The sequence below is a fragment of the Plectropomus leopardus genome, unplaced genomic scaffold (assembly GCF_026936395.1).
Source record: "Plectropomus leopardus strain MGB_pleo_1.0 unplaced genomic scaffold, ASM2693639v1 Contig60, whole genome shotgun sequence".
NCBI classification, from domain to species: Eukaryota; Metazoa; Chordata; class Actinopteri; order Perciformes; family Serranidae; genus Plectropomus; species Plectropomus leopardus.
The window spans coordinates 1-17,782 of NW_028274734.1; the positions used below are offsets into that span (position 1 = coordinate 1).

The 17,782-nt window shown below is 56.4% G+C and overlaps 1 protein-coding gene across 1 annotated transcript; it reads left to right on the top strand.

Annotated features, from left to right (window-relative positions):
• Positions 1-658: 658 nt before the first annotated feature.
• Positions 659-16,998, top strand: LOC148185311 (uncharacterized). The gene is made up of 8 exons (XM_088074939.1): positions 659-1,487; positions 2,184-2,422; positions 2,668-2,925; positions 3,057-3,201; positions 3,339-3,758; positions 14,803-15,621; positions 16,320-16,558; positions 16,804-16,998. Exons 1-8 carry the CDS (start codon positions 659-661, stop codon positions 16,996-16,998), a joined length of 3,144 nt encoding a protein of 1,047 aa, XP_087931065.1.
• The last annotated feature ends 784 nt before the right edge of the window (positions 16,999-17,782 follow it).

Genomic DNA, 17,782 nt, shown 5'->3' on the forward strand with positions numbered 1-17,782 from the left:
AAACATATATCACTCCGCTTCTGGTTGAATTACACATATCAATGTACCTTTCCGGGAATTACACTTGCCCAGGTTCCCCGGTCCGTTCAGGTGGCCGCTGTTGTTGTCTGCTTTCCACATCCCCTGGGATCCAGAGTGAATCTGGGGCTTGCACTGCAGAATGAAGGACAAATAAACTCTACATTAGGCAATATATAACCAGACAAAAAAATGTGCAAAAGGAACAATCTCAAAGATTTCACCTGGCTGGCCCAGACATGTCATTTCCATGACTTGAAGTGTCAATCCACCCTTCACTCTTTGCCGTTGGTCCCCTCAGTCAGGGCACTGTCTGGGGGAAGTGTTTGTAGTACTTACCGCATGGAGGTCCTTTTCCTGGAAGGGAACTCATCCACCCTTAACTCTTTGCCGTTGGTCCCCTCAGTCAGGGCACTGTCTGGGGGAAGTGTTTGTAGTACTTACCGCATGGAGGTCCTTTTCCTGGAAGGGAACTCATCCACCCTTAACTCTTTGCCTTTGGTCCCCTCAGTCAGGGCACTGTCTGGGGGAAGTGTTTTGTAGTACTTACCGCATGGAGGTCCTTTTGCTGGAAGTGAACTCATCCACCCTTCACTCTCACTCTTCACTCTTTCCACAGGGAAAAGACTTGAGTAAATTGATGTCAAAGGCGAAGAAACTGGCCATCAGGGAAAGCCTGAAGAAATACTCTGGAACACCATCACGGCCTCGAACATCAAGACGCACTTCACCTCCATCAACACGCCTGGTGCCTCCATTACCACCCCCTGGGCCTCCATCACAACCCCCGGCACGTCCATCACCACCCCCTGGGCCTCCATCACAACCCCCGGCACGTCCATCACCACCCCCTGGGCCTCCATCACAACCCCCGGCACGTCTATCACCACCCCCTGGGCCTCCATCACAACCCCCGGCACGTCCATCACCACCCCCTGCGCCTCCATCACAACCCCCGGCACGTCCATCACCACCCCCTGGGCCTCCATCACAACCCCCGGCACGTCCATCACCACCCCCTGCACCTCCATCACAACCTCCTGCTCCTCCATCACGTCAACATCACGCCTCTCTGCCTGCTCTTGAACCTCACTCTCTGCCTCCATCAGCCGCCACAGCTCGTCAACTGCCACGAGAAAAGCTGAAATTTGTGGTGACAAGTTTAAAGTTGATAAAGGAGACGCTAAAAACACTCTGTCAGGAAGTGGAGTATTTGAAGGAGGTAACTTCTTCATTATGTGAAGAACATCAGGCCAGTGCATCTCCTCCTACTGCTGTATCCAACGAGGGTGCAGCTGCTTCTCCACCTACTCCCACTCCCAACTCACAGAAACCTGAGGCCGGACCACCTCCTGCTCCATCCTCAATGACAACCACCGACCCTCAACAACCAGTGGCCGGGCCGTCATCAACCCCTGACTCCTGCAGCATAAGCAAAGCCCGGAGTGGGAGCCTGACACCAAACCTGGGTGAGTAATACAACTGTTGAAATTGACCTCATGTGAGTATTAAAAGGTAGAATTCAAGGAATCGAAAGAGTTTTTTCCGGAATGTGAACTTACCCACCCTTAGCTCTTTTATTTTGCTTAGATAATATGTTGGATATGTTTGAGGAAAACCAAATAGGGCCCAACCATTCCAAGAAAGCTAAGAGGAACATTAAACAGAGAACGTCATATGTCAAAAAGTTACTGCTCTACATGTCTGGGGAGAAACCGACATCAATTCGACACTTATATTTCTCAAAGACATGAAAAACTGAACGGGTACGTAGCTCAGCTTTCTACTCTCCAAATCCAAGTCATAAAATTCAGCACCATATTCACAGTTCTCATTAATTCCATCATTCCGTCACTAGGTACCTGAAAAACCTCAAGTCCAGATTGAAGCCCACAAGTCAAAAACATGTCCTCGTGGACATCGAGGCGTTTTTGAAATTTGTGAGGGTCGCAGATGTCCCTAAAGTACGGTTGACAGTCAAATCAATCAATTACATTTTGGACAAGCTCTTACACTGGAGAAAGGGGTTGGGCCCTCAAGTCGTCATCCAAAGGACAGAATATAAAGCTAAAAAGAAAGGTTCGTTTTGATCTTAAAGAGGTTAGAAAGATTGATCCACTGAAACTCTATGGTCAATGTGTATTTTTCTTTGTATTTTTCTGCAGCTAATCTGGTCAAGCCCATGGACATAATAGCATTCACCAAAAAGGCAGAGGCTGAGCAGGACATCGCCCTACAAGACCTTGCCAGGGAACCACACAATCACACAAACTTTGCCCGCGCTGTGGGTTTGTTGGTCGGCCAGATGGTGGTGGCTACAGGCCACCGAAAATGTGTTTTTCTTGGGATGACGGAAAAGGACATCGCCAAGGCCAAGGATTATAAAAACACCTACGTCTTTCCAGTGAGTATTTTGGTTAATGATGGAGATTTTTTGAAGTAGAATACCTGGAATCCATAATGTGTTTTCCAGAACAGGAGCCTGCCGCCCATATGCTCCTAACCTTTTCCCCTCTGTCAGGAAACAATCTGGGACATGTCTGCAGCACTTACCCCTTGGTGGTATTATTAGGTAGAATTCCAGGAATTGAAAGACCATTTTCCGGGACATTGAACTTACTCATCCATTTCTTCTTCTTACTTTTCCAGGTCAACGAACACAAGACCATTCAGTCCTTCGGCCCAGCAATGGTGTCTTTGAACGGGAAAATGATGGAGCAACTGAAGACCTTTGGGGACCTGAGGCCGAAGCTTGCTGGCTTCAAAAAACACCCACAAACATTTTTTTTCACAAAGGCAGGGACACAATTAGATAAAATGGGGGATTATTTCACCAAGGCTTGGAAGGACCTTGGGCTGCCAGGGGCCCCGACACTGCGGGATATGCGCACCGCAATTTCAACATGGGTGTGTTATCTGACTCAATAGTTCCTATTCCGTAACAGTAACCTTACTCCTTGTGTAAAGCCCTTTGACACAAACTGCTTGTAAAATATGGACTGTACAAGTAAAATGGCCTTGCCTTGTCTCTCCTATAGGCTGACTCTTCTCTAACCCCTGAGGAGAACGTGCAAATAAACAAGAGCATGTGCCACGATCCCCAAACAGCCAGACGGTTTTACGTGGTTGGAGAAACCATGACTCCAAAGGAGGGACGAGCAATTCGACTAAATATTTTATGCGGTCCCTGGTTAATGCAATCATCCCTGAAGGTGAATTTTTCAATGTGTAGTGATAGCTCCAGAGTCCTTGGATATTCTTGAAAGCTAACCTTAAACTAACCATACTTAACTGATTAATGTCATAAGCCAAATTGACAGGCCAGGAGGAGGAGAGAGCAGATGGCAGGAGCCAGGAGCAGGTACAGGAGGAGGCGAGAGCAGATGGAAGGAGCCAGGGGCAGGTAGAGGAGGAGGAGAGAGCAGATGGCAGGAGCCAGGGGCAGGTAGAGGAGGAGGAGAGAGCAGATGGCAGGAGCCAGGAGCAGGTACAGGAGGAGGTGAGACCAGATGGCGGGAGCCAGGAGCAGGGGCAGGAAGAAGAGAATGACTCTGAGACCTCTGACGAGGGAGAAATGGAGGAGGAAAAGAGTGACTCTTGGAACTCTGACGAGGGGGAGGAGGAAGGAGCATTCCAGGATGATGATCATCATTTCTCCACTGACAGTGATGAGGCTATGGAGGTGGTTCCAGGCTCCTCAAAACCTCAGACAGATGAAGAAAGTGTTGTTGACGAGGATAGTGAGGAGGGATCAGGCAGCGAATCAGACATTTCCAATAACTCATCTGTGTCCAAATCATGTTCCAATTCATCTGTGTCCAAATCATGTTCCAATTCATCTGTGTCCAAATCATGTTCCGAATCTAATTAGTAATTATGTTGTTTAATGTTTCTTGTTTATTAATGTTTTAAATATTACAGTATGAGAGTGTTGATGTTAAATTATTACTTAAGCTATGTGAACAATAATGGTACATTTGGGTTTTTTTTCAATAAAGTCACATCCACTTTCTGGATGAAAACTTCATTGTCCAATATACTTACTGTCTCCTGGAAAGTGTATGTATTACTTACCGCATGGAGGTCCTTTTCCTGGAAGTGGAGGTCGGTTCCTGGAAGTGGAGGTCAGTCCCTGGAAGTCAGAGGTAGCACCGGGGAATGTTCAGCCTTGCTCCCTGGAGCGAGTGCACTGTCTGGGGCTTGAGCGTGAGGGACTGGGCCCCTGGAGGTCAGTCCCTGGAAGTCAGAGGTAGCACTGGGAGTCTTCAGCCTTGCTCCCGGGAGCGAGTGCACTGTCTGGGGCTTGTGCGTGAGGGACTGGGCCCCTGGAGGTCAGTCCCTGGAAGTCAGAGGTAGCACTGGGAATGTTCAGCCTTGCTCCCGGAGCGAGTGCACTGTCTGGGGCTTGAGCGTGAGGGACTGGGCCCCTGGAGGTCAGTCCCTGGAAGTCAGAGGTAGCACCGGGGAATGTTCAGCCTTGCTCCCGGGAGCGAGTGCACTGTCTGGGGCTTGCGTGTGAGGGACTGGGCCCCTGGAGGTCAGTCCCTGGAAGTCAGAGGTAGCACCGGGGAATGTTCAGCCTTGCTGCCGGGAGCGAGTGCACTGTCTGGGGCTTGAGCGTGAGGGACTGGGCCCCTGGAGGTCAGTCCCTGGAAGTCAGAGGTAGCACCGGGGAATGTTCAGCCTTGCTCCCTGGAGCGAGTGCACTGTCTGGGGCTTGCGCGTGAGGGACTGGGCCCCTGGAGGTCAGTCCCTGGAAGTCAGAGGTAGCACCGGGGAATGTTCAGCCTTTCTCCCGGAGCGAGTGCACTGTCTGGGGCTTGTGCGTGAGGGACTGGGCCCCTGGAGGTCAGTCCCTGGAAGTCAGAGGTAGCACTGGGAATGTTCAGCCTTGCTCCCTGGAGCGAGTGCACTGTCTGGGGCTTGAGCGTGAGGGACTGGGCCCCTGGAGGTCAGTCCCTGGAAGTCAGAGGTAGCACCGTGGAGTCTTCAGCCTTGCTCCCGGGAGCGAGTGCACTGTCTGGGGCTTGCGTGTGAGGGACTGGGCCCCTGGAGGTCGGTTCCTGGAAGTCAGAGGTAGCACCGGGAATGTTCAGCCTTGCTCCCTGGAGCGAGTGCACTGTCTGGGGCTTGTGCGTGAGGGACTGGGCCCCTGGAGGTCAGTCCCTGGAAGTCAGAGGTAGCAGCGGGGAATGTCCACCCGTGCGGCCGGGGGCGAGTGCACGGTCTGGGGCTTGCGTGTGAGGGACTGGGCCCCTGGAGGTCAGTCCCTGGAAGTCAGAGGTAGCACCGTGGAATGTTCAGCCTTGCTGCCGGGAGCGAGTGCACTGTCTGGGGCTTGAGCGTGAGGGGCTGGGGCCCGGGAGGGCAGTGCCTGGAAGTCAGAGGTAGCACCGGGAATGTTCAGCCTTGCTCCTGGAGCGAGTGCACTGTCTGGGGCTTGCGTGTGAGGGACTGGGCCCCTGGAGGTCAGTCCCTGGAAGTCAGAGGTAGCACCGGGGAATGTTCAGCCTTGCTGCCGGGAGCGAGTGCACTGTCTGGGGCTTGAGCGTGAGGGACTGGGCCCCTGGAGGTCAGTCCCTGGAAGTCAGAGGTAGCACCGGGGAATGTTCAGCCTTGCTCCCGGGAGCGAGTGCACTGTCTGGGGCTTGCGTGTGAGGGACTGGGCCCCTGGAGGTCAGTCCCTGGAAGTCAGAGGTAGCACCGTGGAATGTTCAGCCTTGCTGCCGGGAGCGAGTGCACTGTCTGGGGCTTGAGCGTGAGGGACTGGGCCCCTGGAGGTCAGTCCCTGGAAGTCAGAGGTAGCACCGGGAATGTTCAGCCTTGCTCCCTGGAGCGAGTGCACTGTCTGGGGCTTGTGCGTGAGGGACTGGGCCCCTGGAGGTCAGTCCCTGGAAGTCAGAGGTAGCACCGGGGAGTCTTCAGCCTTTCTCCCTGGAGCGAGTGCACTGTCTGGGGCTTGAGCGTGAGGGACTGGGCCCCTGGAGGTCAGTCCCTGGAAGTCAGAGGTAGCACCGGGGAATCTTCAGCCTTGCTGCCGGGAGCGAGTGCACTGTCTGGGGCTTGCGTGTGAGGGACTGGGCCCCTGGAGGTCAGTCCCTGGAAGTCAGAGGTAGCACCGTGGAATGTTCAGCCTTGCTGCCGGGAGCGAGTGCACTGTCTGGGGCTTGAGCGTGAGGGACTGGGCCCCTGGAGGTCAGTCCCTGGAAGTCAGAGGTAGCACTGGGAATGTTCAGCCTTGCTCCCTGGAGCGAGTGCACTGTCTGGGGCTTGCGTGTGAGGGACTGGGCCCCTGGAGGTCAGTCCCTGGAAGTCAGAGGTAGCACCGTGGAATGTTCAGCCTTGCTGCCGGGAGCGAGTGCACTGTCTGGGGCTTGAGCGTGAGGGACTGGGCCCCTGGAGGTCAGTCCCTGGAAGTCAGAGGTAGCACCGGGAATCTTCAGCCTTTCTCCCGGGAGGCGAGTGCACTGTCTGGGGCTTGTGCGTGAGGGACTGGGCCCCTGGAGGTCAGTCCCTGGAAGTCAGAGGTAGCACCGGGGAATGTTCAGCCTTTCTCCCGGGAGCGAGTGCACTGTCTGGGGCTTGTGCGTGAGGGACTGGGCCCCTGGAGGTCAGTCCCTGGAAGTCAGAGGTAGCACCGGGGAATGTTCAGCCTTGCTCCCTGGAGCGAGTGCACTGTCTGGGGCTTGAGCGTGAGGGACTGGGCCCCTGGAGGTCAGTCCCTGGAAGTCAGAGGGAGCACCGGGGAGTGGTCAGCCTTGCTCCCTGGAGCGAGTGCACTGTCTGGGGCTTGAGCGTGAGGGACTGGGCCCCTGGAGGTCAGTCCCTGGAAGTCAGAGGTAGCACCGGGAGTCTTCAGCCTTGCTCCCGGAGCGAGTGCACTGTCTGGGGCTTGCGTGTGAGGGACTGGGCCCCTGGAGGTCGGTTCCTGGAAGTCAGAGGTAGCACCGGGGAATGTTCAGCCTTGCTCCCTGGAGCGAGTGCACTGTCTGGGGCTTGTGCGTGAGGGACTGGGCCCCTGGAGGTCAGTCCCTGGAAGTCAGAGGTAGCACCGGGGAATGTTCAGCCTTGCTCCCGGGAGCGAGTGCACTGTCTGGGGCTTGCGTGTGAGGGACTGGGCCCCTGGAGGTCAGTCCCTGGAAGTCAGAGGTAGCACCGTGGAATGTTCAGCCTTGCTGCCGGGAGCGAGTGCACTGTCTGGGGCTTGAGCGTGAGGGACTGGGCCCCTGGAGGTCAGTCCCTGGAAGTCAGAGGTAGCACCGGGAATGTTTCGCCTTGCTCCCTGGAGCGAGTGCACTGTCTGGGGCTTGTGCGTGAGGGACTGGGCCCCTGGAGGTCCGTCCCTCGAAGCCAGCGGTAGGACCGTGGAATCTTCAGCCTTGCTCCCTGGAGCGAGTGCACTGTCTGGGGCTTGCGCGTGAGGGACTGGGCCCCTGGAGGTCAGTCCCTGGAAGTCAGAGGTAGCACCGGGGAGTCTTCAGCCTTTCTCCCTGGAGCGAGTGCACTGTCTGGGGCTTGAGCGTGAGGGACTGGGCCCCTGGAGGTCAGTCCCTGGAAGTCAAAGGTAGCACCGTGGAATCTTCAGCCTTGCTGCCGGGAGCGAGTGCACTGTCTGGGGCTTGCGTGTGAGGGACTGGGACTGGGCCCCTGGAGGTCAGCCCCGGGAAGTCAGGGGTAGCCCCGCGGGATGTTCAGCCTTGCTCCCGGGAGCGAGTGCACTGTCTGGGGCTTGAGCGTGAGGGACTGGGCCCCTGGAGGTCAGTCCCTGGAAGTCAGAGGTAGCAGCGCGGACTGTTCAGCCTTGCTCCCTGGAGCGAGTGCACTGTCTGGGGCTTGCGTGAGGGACTGGGCCCCTGGAGGTCAGTCCCTGGAAGTCAGAGGTAGCACCGTGGAATGTTCAGCCTTGCTGCCGGGAGCGAGTGCACTGTCTGGGGCTTGCGCGTGAGGGACTGGGCCCCTGGAGGTCAGTCGCTCGCAGTCAGAGGTAGCACCGGGAATCTTCAGCCTTTCTCCCGGGAGCGAGTGCACTGTCTGGGGCTTGTGCGTGAGGGACTGGGCCCTGGAGGTCAGTCCCTGGAAGTCAGAGGTAGCACCGGGAATGTTCAGCCTTTCTCCCGGAGCGAGTGCACTGTCTGGGGCTTGCGCGTGAGGGACTGGGCCCCTGGAGGTCAGTCCCTGGAAGTCAGAGGTAGCACCGGGGAATGTTCAGCCTTGCTCCCTGGAGCGAGTGCACTGTCTGGGGCTTGAGCGTGAGGGACTGGGCCCCTGGAGGTCAGTCGCTGGCAGTCAGAGTTAGCACCGGGAATGTTCAGCCTTGCTCCCTGGAGCGAGTGCACTGTCTGGGGCTTGAGCGTGAGGGACTGGGCCCCTGGAGGTCAGTCCCTGGAAGTCAGAGGTAGCACCGTGGAGTCTTCAGCCTTGCTCCCGGGAGCGAGTGCACTGTCTGGGGCTTGCGTGTGAGGGACTGGGCCCCTGGAGGTCGGTTCCTGGAAGTCAGAGGTAGCACTGGGAATGTTCAGCCTTGCTCCCTGGAGCGAGTGCACTGTCTGGGGCTTGTGCGTGAGGGACTGGGCCCCTGGAGGTCAGTCCCTGGAAGTCAGAGGTAGCACCGGGGAATGTTCAGCCTTGCTCCCGGGAGCGAGTGCACTGTCTGGGGCTTGCGTGTGAGGGACTGGGCCCCTGGAGGTCAGTCCCTGGAAGTCAGAGGTAGCACCGTGGAATGTTCAGCCTTGCTGCCGGGAGCGAGTGCACTGTCTGGGGCTTGAGCGTGAGGGACTGGGCCCCTGGAGGTCAGTCCCTGGAAGTCAGAGGTAGCACCGGGAATGTTCAGCCTTGCTCCCGGGAGCGAGTGCACTGTCTGGGGCTTGTGCGTGAGGGACTGGGCCCCTGGAGGTCAGTCCCTGGAAGTCAGAGGTAGCACCGTGGAGTCTTCAGCCTTGCTGCCGGGAGCGAGTGCACTGTCTGGGGCTTGAGCGTGAGGGACTGGGCCCCTGGAGGTCAGTCCCTGGAAGTCAGAGGTAGCACCGGGGAATGTTCAGCCTTGCTCCCTGGAGCGAGTGCACTGTCTGGGGCTTGCGTGTGAGGGACTGGGCCCCTGGAGGTCAGTCCCTGGAAGTCAGAGGTAGCACCGGGGAATGTTCAGCCTTGCTCCCGGGAGCGAGTGCACTGTCTGGGGCTTGAGCGTGAGGGACTGGGCCCCTGGAGGTCAGTCCCTGGAAGTCAGAGGTAGCACCGGGGAATCTTCAGCCTTTCTCCCGGGAGCGAGTGCACTGTCTGGGGCTTGTGCGTGAGGGACTGGGCCCTGGAGGTCAGTCCCTGGAAGTCAGAGGTAGCACCGGGAATGTTCAGCCTTTCTCCCGGGAGCGAGTGCACTGTCTGGGGCTTGTGCGTGAGGGACTGGGCCCCTGGAGGTCAGTCCCTGGAAGTCAGAGGTAGCACCGGGAATGTTCAGCCTTGCTCCCTGGAGCGAGTGCACTGTCTGGGGCTTGAGCGTGAGGGACTGGGCCCCTGGAGGTCAGTCCCTGGAAGTCAGAGGTAGCACCGGGGAGTCTTCAGCCTTGCTCCCGGGAGCGAGTGCACTGTCTGGGGCTTGCGTGTGAGGGACTGGGCCCCTGGAGGTCGGTTCCTGGAAGTCAGAGGTAGCACCGGGGAATGTTCAGCCTTGCTCCCTGGAGCGAGTGCACTGTCTGGGGCTTGTGTGTGAGGGACTGGGCCCCTGGAGGTCAGTCCCTGGAAGTCAGAGGTAGCACCGGGGAATGTTCAGCCTTGCTCCCGGGAGCGAGTGCACTGTCTGGGGCTTGAGCGTGAGGGACTGGGCCCCTGGAGGTCAGTCCCTGGAAGTCAGAGGTAGCACCGGGAATGTTCAGCCTTGCTCCCTGGAGCGAGTGCACTGTCTGGGGCTTGCGCGTGAGGGACTGGGCCCCTGGAGGTCAGTTCCTGGAAGTCAGAGGGAGCAGCGGGGAATGTTCAGCCTTGCTCCCTGGAGCGAGTGCACTGTCTGGGGCTTGCGCGTGAGGGACTGGGCCCCTGGAGGTCAGTCCCTGGAAGTCAGAGGTAGCACCGGGGAGTCTTCAGCCTTGCTCCCGGGAGCGAGTGCACTGTCTGGGGCTTGAGCGTGAGGGACTGGGCCCCTGGAGGTCAGTCCCTGGAAGTCAGAGGTAGCACCGGGGAGTCTTCAGCCTTGCTCCCGGGAGCGAGTGCACTGTCTGGGGCTTGAGCGTGAGGGACTGGGCCCCTGGAGGTCAGTCCCTGGAAGTCAGAGGTAGCACCGGGGAATGTTCAGCCTTGCTCCCTGGAGCGAGTGCACTGTCTGGGGCTTGCGCGTGAGGGACTGGGCCCCTGGAGGTCAGTCCCTGGAAGTCAGAGGTAGCACCGGGGAGTCTTCAGCCTTGCTCCCGGGAGCGAGTGCACTGTCTGGGGCTTGAGCGTGAGGGACTGGGCCCCTGGAGGTCAGTCCCTGGAAGTCAGAGGTAGCACCGGGAGTCTTCAGCCTTGCTCCCGGGAGCGAGTGCACTGTCTGGGGCTTGAGCGTGAGGGACTGGGCCCCTGGAGGTCAGTCCCTGGAAGTCAGAGGTAGCACCGGGGAGTCTTCAGCCTTGCTCCCGGGAGCGAGTGCACTGTCTGGGGCTTGTGCGTGAGGGACTGGGCCCCTGGAGGTCGGTTCCTGGAAGTCAGAGGTAGCACCGGGGAATGTTCAGCCTTGCTCCCTGGAGCGAGTGCACTGTCTGGGGCTTGTGTGTGTGAGGGACTGGGCCCCTGGAGGTCAGTCCCTGGAAGTCAGAGGTAGCACCGTGGAATGTTCAGCCTTGCTGCCGGGAGCGAGTGCACTGTCTGGGGCTTGCGTGTGAGGGACTGGGCCCCTGGAGGTCAGTCCCTGGAAGTCAGAGGTAGCACCGTGGAATGTTCAGCCTTGCTGCCGGGAGCGAGTGCACTGTCTGGGGCTTGAGCGTGAGGGACTGGGCCCCTGGAGGTCAGTCCCTGGAAGTCAGAGGTAGCACCGGGAATCTTCAGCCTTTCTCCCGGGAGCGAGTGCACTGTCTGGGGCTTGTGCGTGAGGGACTGGGGCCCCTGGAGGTCAGTCCCTGGAAGTCAGGGGCAGCCCCGCGGAATGTTCAGCCTTGCTCCCGGGAGCGAGTGCACTGTCTGGGGCTTGTGCGTGAGGGACTGGGCCCCTGGAGGTCAGTCCCTGGAAGTCAGAGGTAGCACTGGGAATGTTCCGCCTTGCTCGCTGGAGCGAGTGCACTGTCTGGGGCTTGAGCGTGAGGGACTGGGCCCCTGGAGGTCAGTCCCTGGAAGTCAGAGGTAGCACCGGGGAGTCTTCAGCCTTGCTCCCGGGAGCGAGTGCACTGTCTGGGGCTTGCGTGTGAGGGACTGGGCCCCTGGAGGTCGGTTCCTGGAAGTCAGAGGTAGCACTGGGAATGTTCAGCCTTGCGCCCGGGAGCGAGTGCACTGTCTGGGGCTTGTGTGTGAGGGACTGGGCCCCTGGAGGTCAGTCCCTGGAAGTCAGAGGTAGCACCGTGGAATGTTCAGCCTTGCTGCCGGGAGCGAGTGCACTGTCTGGGGCTTGAGCGTGAGGGACTGGGCCCCTGGAGGTCAGTCCCTGGAAGTCAGAGGTAGCACTGGGAATGTTCAGCCTTGCTCCCTGGAGCGAGTGCACTGTCTGGGGCTTGCGCGTGAGGGACTGGGCCCCTGGAGGTCAGTCCCTGGAAGTCAGAGGTAGCACCGGGGAGTCTTCAGCCTTGCTCCCGGGAGCGAGTGCACTGTCTGGGGCTTGAGCGTGAGGGACTGGGCCCCTGGAGGTCAGTCCCTGGAAGTCAGAGGTGGCACCGGGAGTCTTCAGCCTTGCTCCGGGAGCGAGTGCACTGTCTGGGGCTTGAGCGTGAGGGACTGGGCCCCTGGAGGTCAGTCCCTGGAAGTCAGAGGTAGCACCGGGGAGTCTTCAGCCTTGCTCCCTGGAGCGAGTGCACTGTCTGGGGCTTGTGCGTGAGGGACTGGGCCCCTGGAGGTCGGTTCCTGGAAGTCAGAGGTAGCACCGGGGAATGTTCAGCCTTGCTCCCTGGAGCGAGTGCACTGTCTGGGGCTTGTGTGTGTGAGGGACTGGGCCCCTGGAGGTCAGTCCCTGGAAGTCAGAGGTAGCACCGTGGAATGTTCAGCCTTGCTGCCGGGAGCGAGTGCACTGTCTGGGGCTTGAGCGTGAGGGACTGGGCCCCTGGAGGTCAGTCCCTGGAAGTCAGAGGTAGCACTGGGAATGTTCAGCCTTGCTCCCTGGAGCGAGTGCACTGTCTGGGGCTTGCGCGTGAGGGACTGGGCCCCTGGAGGTCAGTCCCTGGAAGTCAGAGGTAGCACCGGGGAGTCTTCAGCCTTGCTCCCGGGAGCGAGTGCACTGTCTGGGGCTTGAGCGTGAGGGACTGGGCCCCTGGAGGTCAGTCCCTGGAAGTCAGAGGTAGCACCGGGGAGTCTTCAGCCTTGCTCCCGGGAGCGAGTGCACTGTCTGGGGCTTGAGCGTGAGGGACTGGGCCCCTGGAGGTCAGTCCCTGGAAGTCAGAGGTAGCACCGGGAGTCTTCAGCCTTGCTCCCGGAGCGAGTGCACTGTCTGGGGCTTGCGTGTGAGGGACTGGGCCCCTGGAGGTCAGTCTCTGGAAGTCAGAGGTAGCACCGGGGAATGTTCAGCCTTGCTGCCGGGAGCGAGTGCACTGTCTGGGGCTTGAGCGTGAGGGACTGGGCCCCTGGAGGTCAGTCCCTGGAAGTCAGAGGTAGCACCGGGAATGTTCAGCCTTGCTCCCTGGAGCGAGTGCACTGTCTGGGGCTTGTGTGTGAGTGACGGGGCCCCTGGAGGTCAGTCCCTGGAAGTCAGAGGTAGCACCGTGGAATGTTCAGCCTTGCTGCCGGGAGCGAGTGCACTGTCTGGGGCTTGAGCGTGAGGGACTGGGCCCCTGGAGGTCAGTCCCTGGAAGTCAGAGGTAGCACCGGGGATGCTTCAGCCTTTCTGCCGGGAGCGAGTGCACTGTCTGGGGCTTGTGCGTGAGGGACTGGGCCCCTGGAGGTCAGTCCCTGGAAGTCAGAGGTAGCACCGGGGAATGTTCAGCCTTTCTCCCGGGAGCGAGTGCACTGTCTGGGGCTTGTGCGTGAGGGACTGGGCCCCTGGAGGTCAGTCCCTGGAAGTCAGAGGTAGCACCGGGGAATGTTCAGCCTTGCTCCCTGGAGCGAGTGCACTGTCTGGGGCTTGAGCGTGAGGGACTGGGCCCCTGGAGGTCCGTCCCTGGAAGTCAGAGGTAGCACCGGGAGTCTTCAGCCTTGCTCCCGGAGCGAGTGCACTGTCTGGGGCTTGTGTGTGAGGGACTGGGCCCCTGGAGGTCGGTTCCTGGAAGTCAGAGGTAGCACCGGGAATGTTCAGCCTTGCTCCCGGGAGCGAGTGCACTGTCTGGGGCTTGTGTGTGAGGGACTGGGCCCCTGGAGGTCAGTCCCTGGAAGTCAGAGGTAGCACCGTGGAATGTTCAGCCTTGCTGCCGGGAGCGAGTGCACTGTCTGGGGCTTGTGTCCGAGGTATGCACCACCTGGAGGTCCATTTCCTGGAACGTGAATTCAGCCACAGTTGGACCTGGAACTTAACGCCCCATCAAGAGACTTCCCCGGGGCATGTGTCAGAGGTAAGAACTGATGGAGGTCCACAGTCAGGTTACTTGACTGTGGTCAAATTTATCACATTGCTGTCTCACTCCCCGAACATGAACCTACAGTCTTGTTTAAATTTTTTCAGGGATGTGACTTACTCTACGATGTTTAATGTTGAAAACCTGGAAGAAGACACTGGGTCTCTGTCATGAACATATTTTTATTTGGTGATGTACATATCCAAACAGTACAAACAGCAAATACTCAAATAGAAACAACACCCCTGTTTTGTCATAACGCAACCTTGGTTGTTGAACTGTTGCTGCTGCAGTAGCCTCTGGCCATGCTCAGTCTCTGACGCCATCATTATATGTATCCATGATTGCGAAGAAGGAAATAGACGATCATGTACGCCACTCCACACAGGTTAAAGGTAAAGAGCGTCGTAAGAAGACAGGTTTCGCTGTGATAGCAACTGCATCTAAAGGGAAAACAAAAACTCCTCAATTTAAACATATATCACTCCGCTTCTGGTTGAATTACACATATCAATGTACCTTTCCAAATTACACGTGCCCAGGTTCGCCGGTCCGTTCAGGTGGCCGCTGTTGTTGTCTGCTTTCCACATCCCCTGGGATCCAGAGTGAATCTGGGGCTTGCACTGCAGAATGAAGGACAAATAAACTCTACATTAGGCAATATATAACCAGACAAAAAAATGTGCAAAAGGAACAATCTCAAAGATTTCACCTGGCTGGCCCAGACATGTCATTTCCATGACTTGAAGTGTCAATCCACCCTTCACTCTTTGCCGTTGGTCCCCTCAGTCAGGGCACTGTCTGGGGGAAGTGTTTGTAGTACTTACCGCATGGAGGTCCTTTTCCTGGAAGGACCTCATCCACCCTTAACTCTTTGCCGTTGGTCCCCTCAGTCAGGGCACTGTCTGGGGGAAGTGTTTGTAGTACTTACCGCATGGAGGTCCTTTTCCTGGAAGGGAACTCATCCACCCTTAACTCTTTGCCTTTGGTCCCCTCAGTCAGGGCACTGTCTGGGGGAAGTGTTTGTAGTACTTACCGCATGGAGGTCCTTTTGCTGGAAGTGAACTCATCCACCCTTCACTCTCACTCTTCACTCTTTCCACAGGGAAAAGACTTGAGTAAATTGATGTCAAAGGCGAAGAAACTGGCCATCAGGGAAAGCCTGAAGAAATACTCTGGAACACCATCACGGCCTCGAACATCAAGACGCACTTCACCTCCATCAACACGCCTGGTGCCTCCATTACCACCCCCTGGGCCTCCATCACAACCCCCGGCACGTCCATCACCACCCCCTGGGCCTCCATCACAACCCCCGGCACGTCCATCACCACCCCCTGGGCCTCCATCACAACCCCCGGCACGTCTATCACCACCCCTGGCCCTCCATCACCACCCCCGGCACGTCCATCACCACCCCCTGGGCCTCCATCACAACCCCCGGCACGTCCATCACCACCCCCTGGGCCTCCATCACAACCCCCGGCACGTCCATCACCACCCCCTGCACCTCCATCACAACCTCCTGCTCCTCCATCACGTCAACATCACGCCTCTCTGCCTGCTCTTGAACCTCACTCTCTGCCTCCATCAGCCGCCACAGCTCGTCAACTGCCACGAGAAAAGCTGAAATTTGTGGTGACAAGTTTAAAGTTGATAAAGGAGACGCTAAAAACACTCTGTCAGGAAGTGGAGTATTTGAAGGAGGTAACTTCTTCATTATGTGAAGAACATCAGGCCAGTGCATCTCCTCCTACTGCTGTATCCAACGAGTGTGCAGCTGCTTCTCCACCTACTCCCACTCCCAACTCACAGAAACCTGAGGCCGGACCACCTCCTGCTCCATCCTCAATGACAACCACCGACCCTCAACAACCAGTGGCCGGGCCGTCATCAACCCCTGACTCCTGCAGCATAAGCAAAGCCCGGAGTGGGAGCCTGACACCAAACCTGGGTGAGTAATACAACTGTTGAAATTGACCTCATGTGAGTATTAAAAGGTAGAATTCAAGGAATCGAAAGAGTTTTTTTCCGGAATGTGAACTTACCCACCCTTAGCTCTTTTATTTTGCTTAGATAATATGTTGGATATGTTTGAGGAAAACCAAATAGGGCCCAACCATTCCAAGAAAGCTAAGAGGAACATTAAACAGAGAACGTCATATGTCAAAAAGTTCCTGCTCTACATGTCTGGGGGAGAAACCGACATCAATTCGACACTTATATTTCTCAAAGACATGAAAAACTGAACGGGTACGTAGCTCAGCTTTCTACTCTCCAAATCCAAGTCATAAAATTCAGCACCATATTCACAGTTCTCATTAATTCCATCATTCCGTCACTAGGTACCTGAAAAACCTCAAGTCCAGATTGAAGCCCACAAGTCAAAAACATGTCCTCGTGGACATCGAGGCGTTTTTGAAATTTGTGAGGGTCGCAGATGTCCCTAAAGTACGGTTGACAGTCAAATCAATCAATTACATTTTGGACAAGCTCTTACACTGGAGAAAGGGGTTGGGCCCTCAAGTCGTCATCCAAAGGACAGAATATAAAGCTAAAAAGAAAGGTTCGTTTTGATCTTAAAGAGGTTAGAAAGATTGATCCACTGAAACTCTATGGTCAATGTGTATTTTTCTTTGTATTTTTCTGCAGCTAATCTGGTCAAGCCCATGGACATAATAGCATTCACCAAAAAGGCAGAGGCTGAGCAGGACATCGCCCTACAAGACCTTGCCAGGGAACCACACAATCACACAAACTTTGCCCGCGCTGTGGGTTTGTTGGTCGGCCAGATGGTGGTGGCTACAGGCCACCGAAAATGTGTTTTTCTTGGGATGACGGAAAAGGACATCGCCAAGGCCAAGGATTATAAAAACACCTACGTCTTTCCAGTGAGTATTTTGGTTAATGATGGAGATTTTTTGAAGTAGAATACCTGGAATCCATAATGTGTTTTCCAGAACAGGAGCCTGCCGCCCATATGCTCCTAACCTTTTCCCCTCTGTCAGGAAACAATCTGGGACATGTCTGCAGCACTTACCCCTTGGTGGTATTATTAGGTAGAATTCCAGGAATTGAAAGACCATTTTCCGGGACATTGAACTTACTCATCCATTTCTTCTTCTTACTTTTCCAGGTCAACGAACACAAGACCATTCAGTCCTTCGGCCCAGCAATGGTGTCTTTGAACGGGAAAATGATGGAGCAACTGAAGACCTTTGGGGACCTGAGGCCGAAGCTTGCTGGCTTCAAAAAACACCCACAAACATTTTTTTTCACAAAGGCAGGGACACAATTAGATAAAATGGGGGATTATTTCACCAAGGCTTGAAGGACCTTGGGCTGCCAGGGCCCCGACACTGCGGGATATGCGCACCGCAATTTCAACATGGGTGTGTTATCTGACTCAATAGTTCCTATTCCGTAACAGTAACCTTACTCCTTGTGTAAAGCCCTTTGACACAAACTGCTTGTAAAATATGGACTGTACAAGTAAAATGGCCTTGCCTTGTCTCTCCTATAGGCTGACTCTTCTCTAACCCCTGAGGAGAACGTGCAAATAAACAAGAGCATGTGCCACGATCCCCAAACAGCCAGACGGTTTTACGTGGTTGGAGAAACCATGACTCCAAAGGAGGGACGAGCAATTCGACTAAATATTTTGCGGTCCCTGGTTAATGCAATCATCCCTGAAGGTGAATTTTTCAATGTGTAGTGATAGCTCCAGAGTCCTTGGATATTCTTGAAAGCTAACCTTAAACTAACCATACTTAACTGATTAATGTCATAAGCCAAATTGACAGGCCAGGAGGAGGAGAGAGCAGATGGCAGGAGCCAGGAGCAGGTACAGGAGGAGGCGAGAGCAGATGGAAGGAGCCAGGGGCAGGTAGAGGAGGAGGAGAGAGCAGATGGCAGGAGCCAGGGGCAGGTAGAGGAGGAGGAGAGAGCAGATGGCAGGAGCCAGGAGCAGGTACAGGAGGAGGTGAGACCAGATGGCGGGAGCCAGGAGCAGGGGCAGGAAGAAGAGAATGACTCTGAGACCTCTGACGAGGGAGAAATGGAGGAGGAAAAGAGTGACTCTTGGAACTCTGACGAGGGGAGGAGGAAGGAGCATT